General features: G+C 35.9%; 2 protein-coding genes across 2 annotated transcripts; both read right to left on the reverse strand.

Moving 5' to 3' along the window:
* Positions 1-4,307: 4,307 nt before the first annotated feature.
* On the reverse strand, positions 4,308-5,443 carry LOC140007623 (hevamine-A-like). Its single transcript, XM_072050426.1, has one exon. It carries the CDS (start codon positions 5,388-5,390, stop codon positions 4,428-4,430), a length of 963 nt encoding a protein of 320 aa, XP_071906527.1. The 5' UTR covers positions 5,391-5,443; the 3' UTR covers positions 4,308-4,427.
* Positions 5,444-10,724: 5,281 nt separating this feature from the next.
* LOC140007155 (uncharacterized) lies at positions 10,725-11,922 on the reverse strand. The gene is made up of 3 exons (XM_072049839.1): positions 11,550-11,922; positions 11,389-11,486; positions 10,725-10,862 (listed from the first exon to the last, which is right to left on the reverse strand). The coding sequence occupies exons 1-3, from the start codon at positions 11,920-11,922 to the stop codon at positions 10,725-10,727; spliced, it is 609 nt and encodes a 202-aa protein (XP_071905940.1).
* Positions 11,923-20,790: the final 8,868 nt, after the last annotated feature.

Genomic DNA, 20,790 nt, shown 5'->3' on the forward strand with positions numbered 1-20,790 from the left:
TTTGTAAGTAAAATTTGAAAAGTGTAATACTAATATTTTTATGAAAGGGAAACGGGTAGGTTTTGTATTTAACATAAATTAAATATGTGAAAGTAACACTTACAGGTGGTTTAATTAGTTACTTAATTTGTTGACAGGAAGCAAGGTTTCTTTTTGTAAAATTTGTTCATTAGATTTCTCCAAATAATTAGGATATAAAGGTAAATTTCCACAATCTTTTGTTAGCAATAGGCCCCAATTTAAATTTTTATAATGACCATAAACCTAGAACTATATATTCACATTTAATTAAGTAGAAAAGATCTAGCAATCCATTTTTTCATCAATAAATATTTAGTTTCCAACAATATCGATAATTCTGTCTGTATAACAATTAATTCTCTTTTTTACACTAAGTTAATTCAAAATGGAGGGAAGAGATGATGAACAATTTAAATACTAATCAGCAATATGGGGATGAAAGGAAGTAATTTATGGAATATGTAAGATTTTAAAAATTGTAATTTGAAAAAGGTTTTACTATAATTCTATGTAATAATTTGATAGAAAGCAGATATGATTAACATAAGATTAGTTATTTTTTAAAAGTTATTTTAGGTATCATTAAGATAAGATTAGTTCATTTTTAAACTTATTTTAAAATTAGGGATAATTTTTAAACATATAATATAATATTCAATATGGGTAAAACCCAAATGACCATAACCTATTACTTCTCTTCAATTAAGCATGCCACATAGGAGTGAAAAACACTCTAATTAAAATAGCTACTTTCATATATATATATATATATATATATATATATATATATATATATATATATTCCCAACAAAAAGATCTCAAATTGGGTATGATTGTTTTAATTTAGTTTTTAAATAATTTTGGAGAATGGACATATTTTAGACATGAATTCATATTTTTATATATAATTTTTAGGTGTCTATTTGATTGCAACCTAATATTTTTGTAACATTTTGATGGTTGGCCGAATATAACCAAGAAATAAATTTCAATATTTCTGAAACTTATAAAAATATAAAATAATAATGATATCATGCTAACCTTAGAGAATTTTTGAAAATGGTGTAACTGATCCGATTAGTTGACCCTTAACCCAGTAGTTTAGTTGCAGTAGGTTATAATGGTTATAATTGGATATGTCATCTGAATATTTGACAAATCTATGTATATACCTGGAAGGAAAATACTAAAAATGTCACTATGAAAATGATTAAAAAATGGGATTAATCACATTATTTCTCAATTTGACAATTCAATCTTTATTAATCAATGAGTAAAATGGGCTAAAATGATAAAGTTGTAATGAGGTGAATAATTTTAATACAGGACTAATCAAATTATCCAAATTTATTTTCTTTAATTATGGAAGGAAAGAGGGGTTAAAGTCTATAAACAAACTATAAACAATTTATTAAACACTCATTTGAAGTGGAAAGTTTTAAATTTTAAATTTGAATTGACATAGGATTAGTTGTAAATCACTATTTAAACTTTTTAATTGAGTGTATGTATTAAAATAAATGAAAAATCCAGGAAAAAAGTATGGGAGATTTGGAAGCCATCAAAGGGCCTCTACTAAAACTTATAGATAGATTTTATTTAAAAAAATAAAGGTTATATTTGGTATAAATATAATTGGATTAATAGTTGATACATTATTTATGTCTATGTCTACGTGGAGAATCTTTTACACTTAGGGTCTGTTTGTTTCAATGTAGAATATTTTCCCTAAGAAAACATTTTCAATGAAAATGCTTTCCTGGAAAATATCTAATTTTCCCTTCATTTTCTGGTGTTTGGTGCAATTTTAAGAAAATGTTCCAAAAAAATTAAAATCCTCCAACAATAATATTGTCCTCGGATTTCTCTTTCGGTAATTGCTACTACTAATTATCATTACCTCTACCCACCTCATCAGTCACCACAAATAATCCCCAATCCAAATCCTTTCAAGTCCCAAAAAATAAATTAAAGACCAGAACCAAGAACTCACAATCTCCCAAACCCAGTTGAGTGTCATTGTAATAAAAAGTTTAAATATTGATTGAACCATTATAAGAAATTAGAAATTGTAACTTGATGTTTATTGTATTAACTCTTCTTCTAAAAGTATTCCTCCTGCCTCCATTGGCTTCACTTTTTTTTTCCTTCTCCAAAGCTTCTCAATGTAAAGCCCAATTTAGATCTAGAATTGTATAATCCATAAATGTGTTTGTGTGGAGCAAGTGAAAATGAATAGTAGGGAGGAACATAAGAAAGAGAGGAGCTCGAAGAGGTGGAAAGTTGTGGAATTTGCAAAAGCAAGTGCAGGGATGTTGCTCTTGATTTGATCTCTGTGATGTAGTACTTGATGGTTTTGTACAATAGCCAAGCACCAAAGAGACTAGTAAGTCACGATAGTTGTCGGAAATTAACTTCTGTATCTTAATTCCGGATGTCATTTTACACCAAGTTATGTAAAAGATTTTCTACCGGAAAAAATTTTCCTGACCTCTTTTGCGGCCAAACACCAGAAATTGAAGAAAATATTTTCTGGAAAAAATTTTCAGTCCAAACAAACAGAGCCTTAGTATTCCCTGAAATATGACACGCAATCTTTACTCCAATTCAATTTCCACACATAACGCATGCAGTAATCAGGCCAAAAAAATTGTTTATTCTATTAAAAAATTAGAAAAATGATACAGTCCTTTTTAGATATCAGTCCCTCAGGTAAAATTTATTGCTAAACGGTGAAATAAGTTATTTTAATTTTGGAAGAAGAGATGGGTTGGATGATTCGAGCGGAGGGAATGTAAGTTGTTGGATTTGGATTTTAACCCACCAACCGTTTATTTTGTCGAGATTGGGTATTGGGATAAAACCAAACCCAACATAAGTGAATGTAAGTGAGATGTTTCAAGGTTGAATTTTTCCACTTTTACTAAAAGAAAAGTTATTTTAATCTTTAAATTGTAACAATTTCGATCATTTAAAATATAGACAATTATCATCATGATTGAGAGCGCATATTGAAGAGATAAGTTGTTAAGACCAGAGAATTTTTGTGAAGATTACTTCCAAATTAAAAAAAGTTTAACCAAGAAAAGAACATTTGAAACATTTGGTACTAAACCCCTACTTTTAGTAGATTTGAACCCCTACTTTTCGCTGCAAGTGAGATTTGAACCCCTACTTTTAGTTCAAGGAAGGACTTCAGTCCCTGTTTGATGACCACTGAGCTTGAGGAGGTTAAGTAGGTGGTGATTTCTGAGGAGTGAGAAAATCAAGAGAAGATGCAAATGGTAAGAGAGGAAGGAGGTGAACGAAACGAGGCTTTTGCCTCGGGCCTCTTAAAGCATCATTCCTTATATAAACCCAAGGACCCAATTATGATAAACATAATTTAATCAAGCCAACCTTATTGCTTTAACCAATTTTGGTTAAATAATAGAAACCCAAGGACCCCTCTCTTTAAGATACCAAGCTTGTAATAATTTATGGATGGACATGAGTTTCCATTTTAAATGTTCATCAGTTGAGTCTTTTTTTTCCCCCCTTCTCTCTGTTCTTTTTTTTTTTTTCGTAGAAAGAAATTGTTGCGAACAAGAATATCATATGCTTCATAACATGCTAATGAGAAATTAATTTGTACTCCAAAAAAAATTAATAAAAACGAAAGCCCTTCGATTGTTATCCCTTTGTTGTGGGTCATGAGAAGGCAACGTATACCAAATACACTGAAATCATTATACCAAATCTAAGAAGAGGGGAGCTAATCGTTGTTTTTCAGATTTGATGGAAGGTTAGTGAAATTGTCACAAGTCTCAAAGTGACTTGCACTGACCGGAAGAGATAGTGAGGCAGACAATTTGTTCACCTTTTAATACCGTCCGGGGAAAAAAAAGAAGCAAAAATTCTAGTTGTATGTGATTTTAGAGGCTATGTGTGAGATTGAAATCTTGTTCCATGCTTCAATATTACACAAAGTTTGCTCTTCGCACAAGCTTATTTGACACTTAGACATCCAAGTGTAAACTTCTCTGTAGGCTACAAAATTGTGATGAGATTTATTTGCATATAATCTGAGGTTGTTAGCCATGTAATGCACTGAAATATGAGGGGAAATACTGAAATAGTGTTCCTCAAACTTCAATTGCAAATTTAAATTTTCTTTTTCAATTTAAATGTGGTTTGAATATTATCAAAAAATCATTATCTAGAAGAAGTTGTAAGAAAAAGAAGGTGCAACTGGTTCTCCAAACTAGATCTTGTACCCCGTCATTCGAGAGAGAGCACAATTAAAATGGGAAGAAATTTACTTAACATTTTATTCGATTTGGGAACTCATAGCCACATTAGTAGATTGATCTCTGGCGTAAGCAGCCAGGACTACATTTCATCTCTCAGTAGATAATGAGAGGAACTCATGCCACAGCATGGGATTTTTTCACGGACTTGGTTGTATAAGTCAGAGGATCGCCGTTAACATAAGGCCTGATTGCTTGACAGTAGTTTTGGTCATAGTATCTGCTCCAAAGCATGACCCCTCCATAGTTGGGATAGCTCTGCACAACGGGAAGAATCTGACTAATTAGCACTTCAGGTGGGATGTAACCGCCACTATATGCGGCCTCAGGGGCTGCAGGTAAACCCAGGAATAATTTATTAACGCCTGGATAGGGAGCCCATTTATCCCAACTGGCAAAGAGTTTACTGGGATCGCCTGATGTATACTGACAAGGAGGATTGTTGTAAAATTGCACCCACACGTAGTCAAAGAGGCCAGTTTTGATAGCAGTGTCAAGATAATAGTCAGGAATGGGACATTGTGGTGCTGCAGATAGGTACACCTTTCTCTCTGGAGTGCTGTATCCCGAGAGTGCCCGGGCGAGATCATCCCAATACAGGTTCGATCCAAGTTCGATGTCAAAGTCTATGCCATCTAAAACAGCATCACCAAGTGGACGAGAGGATGACTGGCCGCCCAAATAATTGTTCCAGAGGTAGTCTGCAACATTGCGAGCATCCTCGGGGGAAGCCAGGATTGGTCCTCTTCCTGTCCCAGGAGAACCCCCACCAAGAGAGAGGAGCACTTTGATGCCCAGGCTCTGGCAAACCTTTATCTCAGAACTCAGGAAGGTGCATGGGCTTGGGATACAGTGGCCAGCTAGGTTCAGTTCTGGTGTTTGGCCACTGCCAAAGGATACCAGAAAGGCAATATTTACATAGTCATAGCAGCCACTACGGCAGGCCCCTTCCAGGCTTCCTTCATTGCCATTTTGGCCCCAGTAGACTGCGATTCCAGCGCCTTCTGAGGACCTGGTCAATGAAGATATCATCAGCAGGGATATTATTGCTAAGAACAGAGGTCGTAAACTGGCAGCCATTTTTTTTTCTTTTTCTCAGCTATTTTTGCAGATTTGTTTGGGGTTGAAATTGGTTGCCCAAAGATGGACCCTTTTATAGATGATTTCAGACTTACGGCAATAGTTCTAAGAATATTTACCATGCCGCGTTTTACCAGAAAACGTGAAATGTGTGCCTTTTGCCTGCGTCGAACCAACCATGAATCGGTCTTATTCTATATTTAATCTAGAAAATCAAATGAATCGGTCAAATTCCATTAAAAATTGATAGCATCATTCAAAATCGGTAAAAAAAAAAAAAAAAGAAAAATAGGCCTTTGCACTGATTTTTCACTAAAAATTTCTTCTTGTTTATATATTCATTTTATTCAAATAATTTAATATTAAAATATATAAAGTTATTAAACAAAGGTTGAACCGCAAAATTAATTGAATCGTGAATCGAAAATTCATCCAGTGCACTTGTAGGTCCGGATTTCAAAATATTGCCTTTTGCTGTATTTTCATGCTTGGGAGCGCTGATTGGATTGGCCTGACCATAATTATCAGAGACATTTTTTAAAATAGTTGCTTGAATTATCCAGGACGATACACAATGGACAACAGTAGTAAACTTTTTTTATTATTGTACCCGTTTGGCAAGTGAATTTTTTTGGGTATTTATCTAAAATTTTATTGTAACTTACTATAGAAGTTTTTTAAAAATTTTTTGAAGTGTGCTTTTTTTTTGAATATTTTGAAGTGTATAGTTTAAAATTTTCGAAATTTTTTTTTGAGATTACTGTAGTTAAAATTTTTAAAAAATTTATAGCAAATAAACTTGATAAAAAAGCTTGACTGCCAAACAAAGCGAGGAAATCTACATTCTACAAGTGCCATAATTGATATTGATTTTTTTTTCTTTTGCAGAGGAATGGGAAATAGTGAAGGATGACTTCTAGGTTTGCGACACGTTTTATCGAACCGAGGTGGACCACGTGCTCTTTACTCAATCGTCACATGTCCACCAACACATATTCCAACCCACACGAAAAAATTTAATTGTTGCGATTCTTGAATTGATCATAAAGTCTCGACGATACCGCTAAAGATTGTGTTGGTCAGTATTATTATGAATTTTTGTCAGCCAAGTAATTTTGGGTACACCTGAATTTTTGGGTACACCTTAATTTGATAGTCGTGTATTCCTTTTTCATCTGTCCCAAATTATAGTCCACTTTCCATTTGAAGAATGTAGTTATATTTTAATTTTTCTGAAATATCCTTATTCAATGTAAGTAGTTGTTACTATAAACCTATCTCATTTAATGAGAGTTGATTTTTTTTTTACCATCAATTCAAGTTCCCATAAAATTGTACCATATTTAATGTGAGGATATTTTAGGAAAATAGCAATCTAAATTTATTTTTCCAACAAAGTTAACTATTTTTTCTTAAACTATGTGAAAAAAGAAACAGGACTAGTAAAATGGGACGAAGAGAGTAATAATCGAGTCCAATTCACCCAAAATTCTGCAAAACCATAAACTTTTAAAGGCATGCTATGCGTTAATTAGGTTGGGTAGGGTTGATTGATTGAGTAATTGGCCAAGAGAGCCACCCAACGGCAGAACATGTAAATCAAAATTGATGACTAGGTCTAAACAGACTGTTGATTATTAGAGATGCATCTAGAAAAGTGAATCCCTTAGAAAGAGTTGCAGTTTACTTCTCCGTTGGCATTGTTGATCATAACGTTGAAGTTTCAATTAAGATGGCTTCTTAAAATTAAAATAGTGGCATTAAAAAGTGGTACTAAAAGTTTTAAGATGAAATGAGATACAAATTATATCGAAATTACAATATATGTATGCTAGAGAATTGAATAATAAATAACTTAGAAAAGCTAATTAAATCTATTTTTTAATTTCTATTGCTTGCCCTAACAAAATTTATTGATTTCTTTTTTCTCAAACTTGGAAAATACGATGAGGTTATTTCATTGAGTGTTAAATATAATCTTTGATGTTGCACTTAAGACTCAGCTCTACGATCAAAACCCCAGCTTAGATAGCCCTTGAGGTTCTTTCCCGTCAAGAATATGATGCCAATGTAATTTGTTCTATAATTATTAGCTTTAGACCAATTGGATGACTGACGTGTCATCAATTTTTCCTTAAACAGGGACACTTTTGATAAAAGTTGAAATGGTAATTACCCTTTGAAAAATTAATTTTTGCACAAATTATAGACTTGTTGAAAATTTATCTGTCCCAACTCTCTTGAAGTAACAACTAGTCTTGGTATAAGTTTGTTCGCAAATGTTTTATCCATATAATGACAATGTTGTTAGATCCAAACCGGACTAACCGGTCTGAATATGAACTGACCTTCTCCCAAAGATGGTTAGTAGCATAAAATCACTTTGATTAAAAATTAGTCAAAATCGTCAAAAATCAGCCAAACTAGTGACCTGATTCAACTACTTGACTCAATTTTCAATTTTTTTTTCTTGTTTTCTCGAAACATAATTTGAGTTACTTATATTGTAAAACTTTCATTTATTAACAGGAATAAGAAAATGGCGCTCACTTTGTGTAAACATCTTTTTTTTTTTTTTTTCCTCAATGATTTCTAAATCAAAGGTTTTCATCCATGTCATCTTATCAATTTATCATTAGTGATTCTAGCTTGCATTATAAAGTCATACTAGAAATTTGCCCATGCCTTAGCACGGTCTTTTTAAAAAAAAAACAAAATTTATTTGAATTTATACAAATATGGATAATTTCAGGGAAAATTTGTAGAAACATCCCCTGAGGTTTCTGACACTAGCACTTACTTCTCCTGCAGTTTAAGAAATAGTACTGACAGGTCGTCAACCTGTGCAATAATAATAATAATAATAATAACCTAAATACCACTAAGAAGCTGTCAATAATTAATCCTAGGTACTGGAGCAGGGACTCTAGGTGTGCAATGGGTTACTTGATTCACCCTGTTCCCGAAGAGTTTGCTGAATCCGATATACCAGAATTAATTAGTTGGCGAAAATCACTGAATGTAGACAGTGGCAAGTAGAGTCGTCTCCTCAGGGACTGGGGATATTTGTCTCTCTTAAATTCCAATTGGTAAGGGGGGATTTCACCAGAAAGAACTAAGATCAATTAAACAATTCAACTAAGAATAAATAATTAACTAGCACGAATATAGCAGGAATTAAATCAAGAATAAATAAATTCTAGCCAAGGATGCAACTACTCAGGCACAGTCCATTTATCCGATCATTGATGCAGGAGAGGTTCACTTAATTTATTAATAGGCTAGTTATAGTCTGATGACCAATTTTTCCTTAAATTATTGATAACCAAGGTACGACCGTTGATTACCCCTAATCAGCAAATACTCCTAGGTACGACCATAGGAATTAATTTTCCAATTGCATTAATAACTAGAAAAACCTAACCCTAATCAATAACACGCTACGAGGGTTATTTAAATTAGATCGCATGTTTCCCTAATGTGTAAACACACCAGTTGCCACTAATATTAATCAATCAAACAATTACGGATTTAATTGACTAAATTGGCACGAGATTAATAAATCACATTGAATATCGGGCCCTTGACATCCAATTAATAAAATAATCCCGTGAAAATTAAATCAGACAACATGCAAATATTAATAGATAAAGGAACACGTGAAAACTAATTAGATCTCACAGATTTTCGGGACTGCGCCGTCGAGTTGACCCTTGACTAGATGGAAGACTTAGCCACGCCGCATAATTAAATCACCACACGAATTAATAGATTGCAAAGGCATTGCGTTTTCTATTAAGAAATAAGGAATAAAAGGTGTTTTTCCCGTTGGGGAATATTGTCGAACACCTGGCGTGCGTCAGAGGCCAGTCAGGAGAAAGCAAAACTAAAACTGAACTAAAAGACTAAAACTAGAGATATCCCTCCTACCCTACGTTATCCCTATTTAAGCAATAAAAGAAAGATGACTGAAGGCTATCTAGGTGGTCCCCACACATGTGGACAAAGCTTTCATAGTACTTCTTGCCCCAACTCTCTTTCCGTAGCTTTCTTTTAAGAGCCCAATTGACTAGATGCTTTCCACTAGCTTGTGGTCCCCACCAATTCAAGGGCCCAAGCATTGAAGCCCTTAGGAGTCTCCATATTTTCCATAGAGTCCATCTTTTTTGGTAGTTTTCTGCTTTATTCCTGAAATTAAGTCCAGATACCAAATATGAGTAAATATCAGCAATTAACACAATATTTATCAGGGGTAAAAGGGGAAATTAATAATAAAATCACTAACAAATTGTACCATATCAATTCCCCCCACACCTGAATCATGCTTGCCCTCAAGCATGAGCAAAATTTAGCTCAACAATGGCTAGCTTCCACATTATCATAGCCAGCTGTGCCTATACCCAAAATCAAGATCTAGTGACTAAGTGTCAAGACATGTCTCTCCCGGTTAGCTCCTAAGTTCATAGACCTGTCCAATTCATGGCTAATTCGCTTAGGGAATTCAAATACTAACTAGCAACAGTCAATAATTAAGTCAACTGTCAACCAAAATCTCAACAATACGAACCAAGGATCGGCAGGCTAACATGATCATAAACTCACATACTCTCCACATCTGATTTTCTCTTCTCTCTTTTTTTTTTTATTTTTTTTTTATTTTTTATGCTTAGTCCCGAGCTATTCAAGTCTTTTGACGTGAACTCTGACATTTTTAGATGAAAGAACCCAGTTACTCGACCTTTCATAGCTCCAGGACTATTTACTCATAGATATCGTCACTTTTTGACGCGAGAGCCGACACTTGTGGTGAAGACTTCCGGTTACTAGGTGGCGACACTAGCGGAGTATAGCCATACGTTATTCACCATAAAACACCAAGATACCAAATAATTACAGATCATAGCCTGCGTCATGTCCCAAATATGGAGAACTAAGGTAAACAGGAGACCAAACTACACAACAGTGCCAGCAAAATATTTATATTGCCTAAACAAGTTAGCCATAATTTGCACCACGTCGTTAAAGTCAAAGTATTCACCAAGAAGGCATGCTTTTACTTGCCACTGTAACTCAACTCATAGTACAAACCACAACTAACTAGAAAAAGTACGCTGCCAAAAATATTCACCAAGATAGAAGCAAGGGAAAGACACTCAAAAGGGATAAAGGAGCAACACCTAAACAGAAAACAAGAAGAAAAAAAAATAATAATAATAAAGAAACGAGAACTAGCACCCAAACTGACCCCCCCACACCTAAATGACGCATTGCCCTCAATGTGAAAAGATAATAGCAGAAAAAAAAGGGAGGGGCAACGGTACTTCCCTGTAGGCGTCAAGACAAGGGTGGGTTAGGCGGAAACTGAGGAGGGAACCCGGCTTGCTGCATAAATGCCGCTATATTCTGTGCCATGCCGGCGATATTGGTGTCAACATTGACCATCCGAGCCTCCAAAGCCTGCGTTTCTGAAGCCTTTATTGGGACACAGAAAACGCGAATAAAAACGCGCCTTCAATCCGCGTTTTCTGAGTCGCGTTTCCTTCACAAATCTCGCAGGATTTAAAACGCGCCTCCAACTCGCGTTTTCTGAGTCGCGTTTCCTGCACAAAACTTGCAGAAATGGAAACGCGATTGAAAACACGCCTCCCACTCGCGTTTTCTGAGTCGCGTTTCCTGCACAAAACTTGCAGAAATGAAAACGCGACTGTGCAGGTAAACGCGACTTCGAATTGCGTTTTTTGAATCTTGACCCCTTCCTGCACTTCATCACGCGGGCGCGTCAGGAGGAAATGCCACCTACATATCAGCAAAAACGAAAACTGAAACCCAAAATCAGTCGAATTCAAGGGAAGTATATTTAAACTGTCACACGAAATCAAACAAACAATTAAAAGAAACAATTGGGTTGCCTCCCAATGAGCGCTTTTCTTTAACGTCTTTGGCTAGACGTCGTCCAAAACTTTGCTTAAACTAAGCAAATCGAGTTTTCCAAGTGCACCATCTCCACCCGTTCAATTGGAACCCCTTCATAATACGGCTTGAGACGATGACCATTCACTACAAATTTCTTCTCAGTTTTCAAACTTTGGATCTCTACTGCACCATAATGAAAGACATTAGTCACAACAAAAGGACCAATCCACCGAGAACGTAACTTACCTGGAAATAACTTCAATTTGGAGTGGTACAGTAGAACTTTTTGCCCACACTCGAATGTCTTCCTAGAGACCTGCTGGTCATGAAAAATCTTGTTTTTCTCCTTATAAATCACAGCATTCTCGTAGGCCTCATTGCGAATCTCCTCCAATTCTTGTAACTGTAGCTTCCTTTGAATTCTGCCCTCTTCGATATCCATGTTGCATTGCTTGACCGCCCAAAATGCTCTATGCTCGAACTCGACAAGGAGGTGGCATGGCTTCCCAAATACCAAACGGTAAGGGGACATGCCGATCGGTGTCTTGTACGCCTTCCTATATGCCCACAAAGCATCTTCAAGTCTCACACTCCAGTCCTTCCTATCAGGTCGAACCATTTTTTCCAAAATCGACTTGATCTCCCGGTTCGATGCTTCCGCCTGACCGTTTGTCTGCGGATGGTAAGACGTGGAGACTTTGTGCAAGACACCGTACCTCCTAAAAAGTGCAGCAATCGTCTTGTTGCAGAAATGGGTACCCCGATCACTTACAATTGCTCGCGACATCCCAAAACGGACAAAGATATTAGATTTAATGAATTCTGCAACCACCTTAGAATCATTAGTGCGGGTGGCTTTTGCTTCCACCCACTTTGAGACATAATCTACGGCAAGCAATATATACAAAAAATCGAAAGATGAAGGAAAAGGGCCCATAAAATCAATACCCCAAACATCAAAAATCTCAACAAAAATCATTGGGGTTTGGGTCATTTGATCCCTTCGAAAAATATTACCTACTCGTTGGCACTTATCACATGATTTACAAAATAAATAGGTATCCTTAAAGAGGGTTGGCCAATAAAATCCACTCTCTAGAACCTTACGAGCAGTTCTCTTTGGTCCAAAGTGGCCTCCACATGCAAAAGAGTGACAATAAGCCAAAATAGACTGGAATTCATTTTCACTCACACATCTGCGAATGATTTGGTCGGCACCACGTTTCTAGAGGTAAGGGTCATCCCAAATGTAAGACTTTGCGTCACTCCTTAACTTGTCCCTTTTTGCCTTAGGCCATCCTGCAGGAAACTCGTCAGTAACTAGAAAATTAACAATATCTGCATACCAGGGCAAAGTTAAATTAGCAGAAAATAAGTGCTCGTCAGGGAAGGTTTCTCTCAACGGGATATCGTCCTTGGTGACTTGTACCCGACTCAAGTGATCTGCTACCAAATTCTCTGCCCCTTTCTTATCTCTGATCTCCAAGTCAAACTCCTGTAGCAACAATATCCACCTTAGCAGTCGCGGTTTTGCCTCTTTCTTGGTCAACAAATACCGCAGGGCTGCATGATCAGAGAAAATAATAACTTTAGCACCAAGTAAATAGGACCGAAATTTTTCTAAAGCAAAAACTACAGCTAGGAGCTCTTTCTCGGTGGTCGAATAGTTCAATTGGGCTCCGTTCAAGGCTCGAGATGCGTAGTATATAGCGTGGGCTGCCTTTCCCACTCTTTGACCTAGCACCGCACCCACTGCGTAATCGCTAGCGTCACACATGATTTCAAATGGGAGATTCCAGTCAGGGGGTTGGATGACAGGTGGAGAAGTGAGTATTTTTTTCAACTTCTCGAACGCTTCTTCACACTTCTCGTCGAATTCAAAACTGACATCCTTTTGTAAAAGTCTGAAAAGTGGTGCCCCGATCTTTGAAAAATCCTTGATAAATCTGCGATAGAAACCTGCATGTCCTAGAAAAGAACGAACTTCCCGTACAGTTACGGGGTAAGGTAAAGCAGATATCACATCTATTTTAGCTTTATCAACTTCAATTCCTCTAGATGACACTACATGTCCTAGAACTATCCCGTGCTCAACCATGAAGTGACATTTTTCCCAATTGAGCACTAGGTTAGTCTCGATGCATCTCTTTAAAATTAAGGTCAGGTTATCTAAGCAATCATCAAAACTATCACCATAGACACTGAAGTCATCCATGAATACCTCAATTATTCTCTCCACATACTCAGAAAAAATGCTAATCATGCACCTCTGAAATGTTGCAGGGGCATTACACAATCCAAAAGGCATCCTTCGATAGGCAAAAGTGCCAAAGGGGCAAGTGAAAGTTGTTTTCTCTTGATCCTCTGGCGCAATTGCTATTTGAAAATAACCAGAGAAACCATCTAAAAAACAATAATAGGCACGACAAGCTAACCTTTCAACCATTTGATCAATGAATGGAAGGAGAAAATGATCCTTCTTGGTCACTGCGTTCAATTTACGGTAATCGATGCACTGGCGCCAACCCGTAGGCTTCCGAATTGGAACAAGGTCCCCTTCATGATTTTCCTCCGCAGTTACCCCTGCTTTCTTTGGCACCACTTGGACCGGACTTACCCATGGGCTGTCTGAGATAGAGAAAATAATTCCTACGTCTAGAAGCTTGATTACCTCTTTCTTGACCACTTCCATCATGATGGGGTTCAATCTCCTTTGTGGTTGTCTTATCGGCCTAGCATCCTCTTCCAGGCGAATTCGATGCATGCACACAGACGGACTTATACCCTTGATGTCTGCAATTGTCCACCCTATAGCTTCCTTATGCTCCCTTAAAACCCGCTGCAGCTTGTCCTCCTCCGTGGGTGATAATTTGGATGAAATTATCACTGGTAACATCTTTTTTTCACCTAGGAAAGCATACTTTAAATGCTCGGGCAAGGGTTTCAACTCCACTCCAGGTGCCTGCACGATAGAAGGTAATAGCTTTAGGTGTGGTTCAGGCACAAATATAGGAGCAACATCATACCTTAGAGGACTTTGGCCTAGTGAATGCAAGGCTCCAACCATTCTTTGCAAATTGATGTTTAACTCCATTTCGCAAGCTGCTTCCAGATCCAAATGCTTGGTGATTGCTACCTCCAATTCATCCCTGCCATTAATCTCAAATACTTCTTGCACCAAAGGGTCAATTACACTCACAGCAAAAACAGCATTAGAATGACACGGATATTTCATGGCCTCAAATATATTGAAATGAACTATTTCTCCATCAAATTCCATCGTTAGGGTGCCCTCACTAACATCAATTCTTGTACGAGCTGTGCTCAAGAAGGGCCTCCCCAACAAAATTGGTGATGGATTTGGAGAACGTTCATCACCCATATCAAGAATATAAAAATTAGCAGGGAACACTAAATTGTTCACTTGCACTAACACATCTTCTATCACCCCATCAGGATAAGCATTAGTCCTATCAGCCAATTGAATTATAATGCCAGTTTCCTTTAAGGGGCCCAAATTCAGAGAAGCATAAATAGCCTTGGACATCACATTTATGGAGGCTCCTAAATCTAACATGGCATTCCTAATGCTAGTGTCCCCTATTTTACAAGGAATAGTGAACATACCTGGGTCCCCGCACTTGGGTGGAAGTTTTCTTTTAAGCACTGCAGATACGTTCTCTCCCACAATTATCCTTTCATCTCCCCTCAGTTTCTTCCTATTGATGCATAGGTCCTTCAAAAATTTGGCATACCGGGGTACTTGCTTAATTGCGTCAAGTAAGGGGATATTTATCTCCACATTCCTAAACATCTCCAAAATTTCCTTTTCCTTGTCTTGCTTTTTAGGCCTTTCCAACCTGCTAGGAAAAGGTGGTGGGTTAGGCTTAATTGGAACCACTGGGTTACGTATTACCTCTTTATTGGTGCCGGGAGTTCCTTCTTCCTCAAGCTCCTTCTCAATGCGGTCCTCATTCTTGTCCTTCGGAGCCACTGGTGCTGGTCCTTCAATCTCTTTCCCACTCCTGAGGGTCATTGCACTTACATTCTTGGGATTCACCTCAGGTTGGGATGGAAGTTTTCCCTTCCCCTGGGAGTCTAGTCGGTTGACAATTGAGGCTAATTGACTCATCTGATTTTCCAAGTTTTGCATACGCGCTTTCATCTCCTGATTGTTGGCCTCAGTGTCCTGTTGAAATTTCATAGTATTAGAGGCTATGATTTTGACCATGTCTTCTAGGGACATACCTGAGGCAGAGGAGGGTTGATTCCTTGATTGATATTGTTGCTGGAAACCCTGTTGTCTATTGGGGATGAAATTTTGTTGTTTATTTCCCCCATAGCTTAGATTTGGATGATCCCTCCAACCCGGATTGTATGAGTTGGAATAGGGGTCATACGGTCTACGTGGCATGGGCATGTTACCAGCCATGTTTGCTTGCTCAATTCCCTCTTCATGTAACTGTGGGCACGAGTCAGTGGTATGACCAATATTCGTGCAAATCCCACACACTTTGGCCTGCTGTGCATTTCCTACAGCTATCTGTCGAACAAATAAGGTTAATTCAGATAACTGCTGTTCAATGGAAGATGAACTTACCTCGTTGACCTTTCTCGTAGGAACATCTGCTCTCGTACCAAACTGCTGGCAATTCTCTGCCATTCGCTCAATTAAGTCCCATGCCTCCTGGGTAGTCTTATTCACCAGTGCACCACCACTTGCTGCATCAATGATATTTCTATCGTTCATCAGTAGTCCCTCGTAGAAGTACTGAATCAGCAGTTGATCACTTATTTGGTGATGCGGGCATCGGGTACGTAGCCTGGTGAACCTCTCCCAATATTCATACAAGGATTCCCCGTGAAATTGCTTGATGCCACATATTTCCTTTCGCAAACTAGCAGCTCTGGATGCAGGGAAATATTTTTCAAAAAATTTTTTCTGCATCTCTGGCCACATGGTGATAATGCCTGCAGGTAGACAGTATAACCAGTCCTATGCCGAATCCTTGAGAGAGAAAGGGAAGGCCCTTAATTTAATTTGTTCATCAGTTACTCCCGAAGGTTTCATACTCGAACACACCACATCAAATTCCTGCATGTGTTTGTGGGGTTCCTCTCCTGGCAGACCATGAAAAACAGGCAACAAATGTATTAAACCAGGTTTTAATTCAAAAGCTGCATTCTCACTAAGGCGAGGAAAAGTTATGCAAAGAGGTTGTTGGGTCAAGTTTGGAGCAGCCAACTCCCTTAATGTTTGTGTGTTTGCCATGTCGACGTTCTCTTGGCAAAAATCACTTGAAGTGTCACCCAACGACACTGCTGGTTCAACTTCGGGATCAGGTCTCTGAGATGTAGCCCTGGAGTGCTCCTCTCTGAGCTGTCTGGTTTCTTTCCTTGTTCTACGCGCGGTTTTCTCTACTTCAGCGTCAAAAATCAATTCACCTGTACGAGAAGACCTAGGCATACACTAGAAAAATATCAGAAAATTAGAGCAAAAAAAATGAAATTTAAAAAGAAACAAATAATAACGCCAGTCCCCGGCAGCGGCGCCAAAAATTGACAGGTCGCCAACCTGTGTAATAATAATAATAATAATAATAACCTAAATACCACTAAGAAGCTGTCAATAATTAATCCTAGGTACTGGAGCAGGGACTCTAGGTGTGCAATGGGTTACTTGATTCACCCTGTTCCCGAAGAGTTTGCTGAATCCGATATACCAGAATTAATTAGTTGGCGAAAATCACTGAATAGAAGACAGTGGCAAGTAGAGTCGTCTCCTCAGGGAGTGAGGATATTTGTCTCTCTTAAATTCCAATTGGTAAGGGGGGATTTCACCGGAAAGAACTAAAATCAATTAAACAATTCAACTAAGAATAAATAATTAACTAGCACGAATATAGCAGGAATTAAATCAAGAATAAATAAATTCTAGCCAAGGATGCAACTACTCAGACACAGTCCATTTATCCGATCATTGATGCAGGAGAGGTTCACTTAATTTATTAATAGGCTAGTTATAGTCTGATGACCAATTTTTCCTTAAATTATTGATAACCAAGGTACGACCGTTGATTACCCCTAATCAGCAAATACTCCTAGGTACGACCATAGGAATTAATTTTCCAATTGCATTAATAACTAGAAAAACCTAGTGCTAATCAATAACACGCTACGAGGGTTATTTAAATTAGATCGCACGTTTCCCTAATGTATAAACACACCAGTTGCCACTAATATTAATCAATCAAACAATTACGGATTTAATTGACTAAATTGGCACGAGATTAATAAATCACATTGAATATCGGGCCCTTGACATCCAATTAATAAAATAATCCCATGAAAATTAAATCAGACAACATGCAAATATTAATAGATAAAGGAACACGTGAAAACTAATTAGATCTCACAGATTTTCGGGACTGCGGCGTCGAGTTGACCCTTGATTAGATGGAAGACTTAGCCACACCGCATAATTAAATCACCACACGAATTAATAGATTGCAAAGGCATTGCGTTTTCTATTAAGAAGTAAGGAATAAAAGGTGTTTTTCCCGTTGGGGAATATTGTCGAACACCTGGCGTGCGTCAGAGGTCAGTCAGGAGAAAGCAAAACTAAAACTGAACTAAAAGACTAAAACTAGAGATATCCCTCCTACCCTACGTTATCCCTATTTAAGCAATAAAAGAAAGATGACTGAAGGCTATCTAGGTGGTCCCCACACATGTGGACAAAGCCTTCATAGTACTTCTTGCCCCAACTCTCTTTCCGTAGCTTTCTTTTAAGAGCCCAATTGACTAGATGCTTTCCACTAGCTTGTGGTCCCCACCAATTCAAGGGCCCAAGCATTGAAGCCCTTAGGAGTCTCCATATTTTCCATAGAGTCCATCTTTTTTGGTAGTTTTCTGCTTTATTCCTGAAATTAAGTCCAGATACCAAATATGAGTAAATATCAGCAATTAACACAATATTTATCAGGGGTAAAAGGGGAAATTAATAATAAAATCACTAACAAATTGTACCCTATCAAGTACTGATCTCCCTTGAACTTACTGATTTTTTGCATATTCAGTCCAGGCTAGAAAAAATGCCATTACATATTGTTTTAAGGAGCGAGATGAGAAATTTGTGCCAAATTTACCTTTGTGCTACATGCCAAGTAGTATTAGCAAAGGAATGACAAAATATTATAAAGCAATTAACAATTAATAAACTTCAAGGGGTGTAGTTTATGGACAAATGGGCACTATCTATTCAAAATACTAGCTCTCTTTGGACATTTTACTCTTAAACATTTAATTTATGATAAATACATCAATGTTTGTAAGTAAAATTCAAAAAGTGTTACAGTAATATTCTTACAAAAAGGAAACTGATAGGTTATCTATTTAATAAAAATTAAATATTTTTAAAAAAAGAAATGGCCCATAAAGTATTTACTCTTTATGGCTTTTCTTCATTACATGAAAAAGATATTGGCTCTTTATGGGCATTTTACTGTAAATCATTTAATTTATGTTAAATACATAAATGTTTGTAACTAAAATTGAAAAGGTGTTACATTAATATTTTTATGAAAGGGAAACTGGTAGGTTTTGTATTTAACATAATTTAAATATGTGAAAGTAAAAAAAAGAAATTGGCCATAACATACCAGCTCTTTATGGATTTCATCCATTACATGAACAAAGTACTAGCTATTTATGGGCATTTTATTCTGAATCATTTAATTTATATTAAATATATAAATATTTGTAAGTAAAATTCAAAAAGTTTTACACTAATATTTCTACGAAAGAGAAATTGGTAGGTTTCGTATTTAACATAAATTGAATATGTGAAAGTAAAAAAAAAAAAAAAAGAAATTGCCCATAACATACCATCTCTTTACGGGTTTCCTCCATTACATGAACAAAGTACTAGTTATTTATGGGCATTTTATTTTGAATCATTTAATTTATGTTAAATACATAAATATTTGTAAGTAAAATTTAAAAAGTGTAATACTAATATTTTTATGAAAGAGAAACGGGTAGGTTTTGTATTTAACATAAATTAAATATGTGAAAGTAACACTTACAGGTGGTTTAATTAGTTACTTAATTTGTTGACAGGAAGCAAGGTTTCTTTTTGCAAAATTTGTTCATTAGATTTCTCCAAATAATTAGGATATAAAGGTAAATTTCCACAATCTTTTGTTAGCAATAGGCCCCAATTTAAATTTTTATAATGACCATAAACCTAGAACTATATATTCACATTTAATTAAGTAGAAAAGATCTAGCAATCCATTTTTTCATCAATAAATATTTAGTTTCCAACAATATCGATAATTCTGTCGGTATAACAATTAATTCTCTTTTTTACACTAAGTTAATTCAAAATGGAGGGAAGAGATGATGAATAATTTAAATACTAATCAGCAATATGAGGATGAAAGGAAGTAATTTATGGAATATGTAAGATTCTAATACTTGTAATTTGAAAAAGGTTTAACTATAATTCTATGTAATAATTTGATAGAAAGCAGATATGATTAACATATGATTAGTTATTTTCTAAAAGTTATTTTAGGTATCATTAAGAAAGATTAGTTCATTTTTAAAATTAGGGATAATTTTTAAACATATAATATAATATTCAATATGGGTAAACCCCAAATGACCATAACCTATTAATTCTCTTCAATTAAGCATGCCACATAGGAGTGAAAAACACTCTAATTAAAATAGTTACTTTCATATATATATATATATATATATATAGAGAGAGAGAGAGAGTCCCAACAAAAAGATCTCAAATTGGGTATGATTGTTTTAATTTAGTTTTTAAGTAATTTTGGAGAATGGACATATTTTAGACATGAATTCATATTTTTATATATAATTTTTAGGTGTGTATTTGATTGCAACCTAATATTTTTGTAACATTTTGTATGGTTAGCTGAATATAACCAAGAAATAAATTTCAATATTTCTGAAACTTATAAAAATGTAAAATAATTATGACATCATGCTAACCTTAGTGAATTTTAAGAGAATGGTGTAACTGATCCGACTAGTTAACCCTTGACCCAGTAGTTTAGTTGCAATAGGTTATAATGGTTAAAGAATGGTTATAATTGGATATGTCATCTGAATGTTTGACAAATCTATGTGTATACCTGGAAGGAAAAAACTAAAAATGTCACTATGAAAATGATTAAAAAATGGGACTAATCACATTATTTCTCAATTTGACAATTCAATCTTTATTAATCAAGGAAAAAAATGAGCTAAAGTGATAAAGTTGTAATGAGGTGAATAATTTTAATACGGGACTAATCAAATTATCCAAATTTATTTTCGTTAATTATGGAAGGAAAAAGGGGTTAAAGTCTATAAACAAACATAAACAATTTATATTAAACACTCATTTGAAGTGGAAAAGTTTTAAATTTTAAATTTGATTTGACATAGGATTAGTTGTAAATCACTATTT

This window comes from Coffea arabica, chromosome 5c (assembly GCF_036785885.1).
Source record: "Coffea arabica cultivar ET-39 chromosome 5c, Coffea Arabica ET-39 HiFi, whole genome shotgun sequence".
In the NCBI taxonomy this organism is placed as follows: Eukaryota; Viridiplantae; Streptophyta; class Magnoliopsida; order Gentianales; family Rubiaceae; genus Coffea; species Coffea arabica.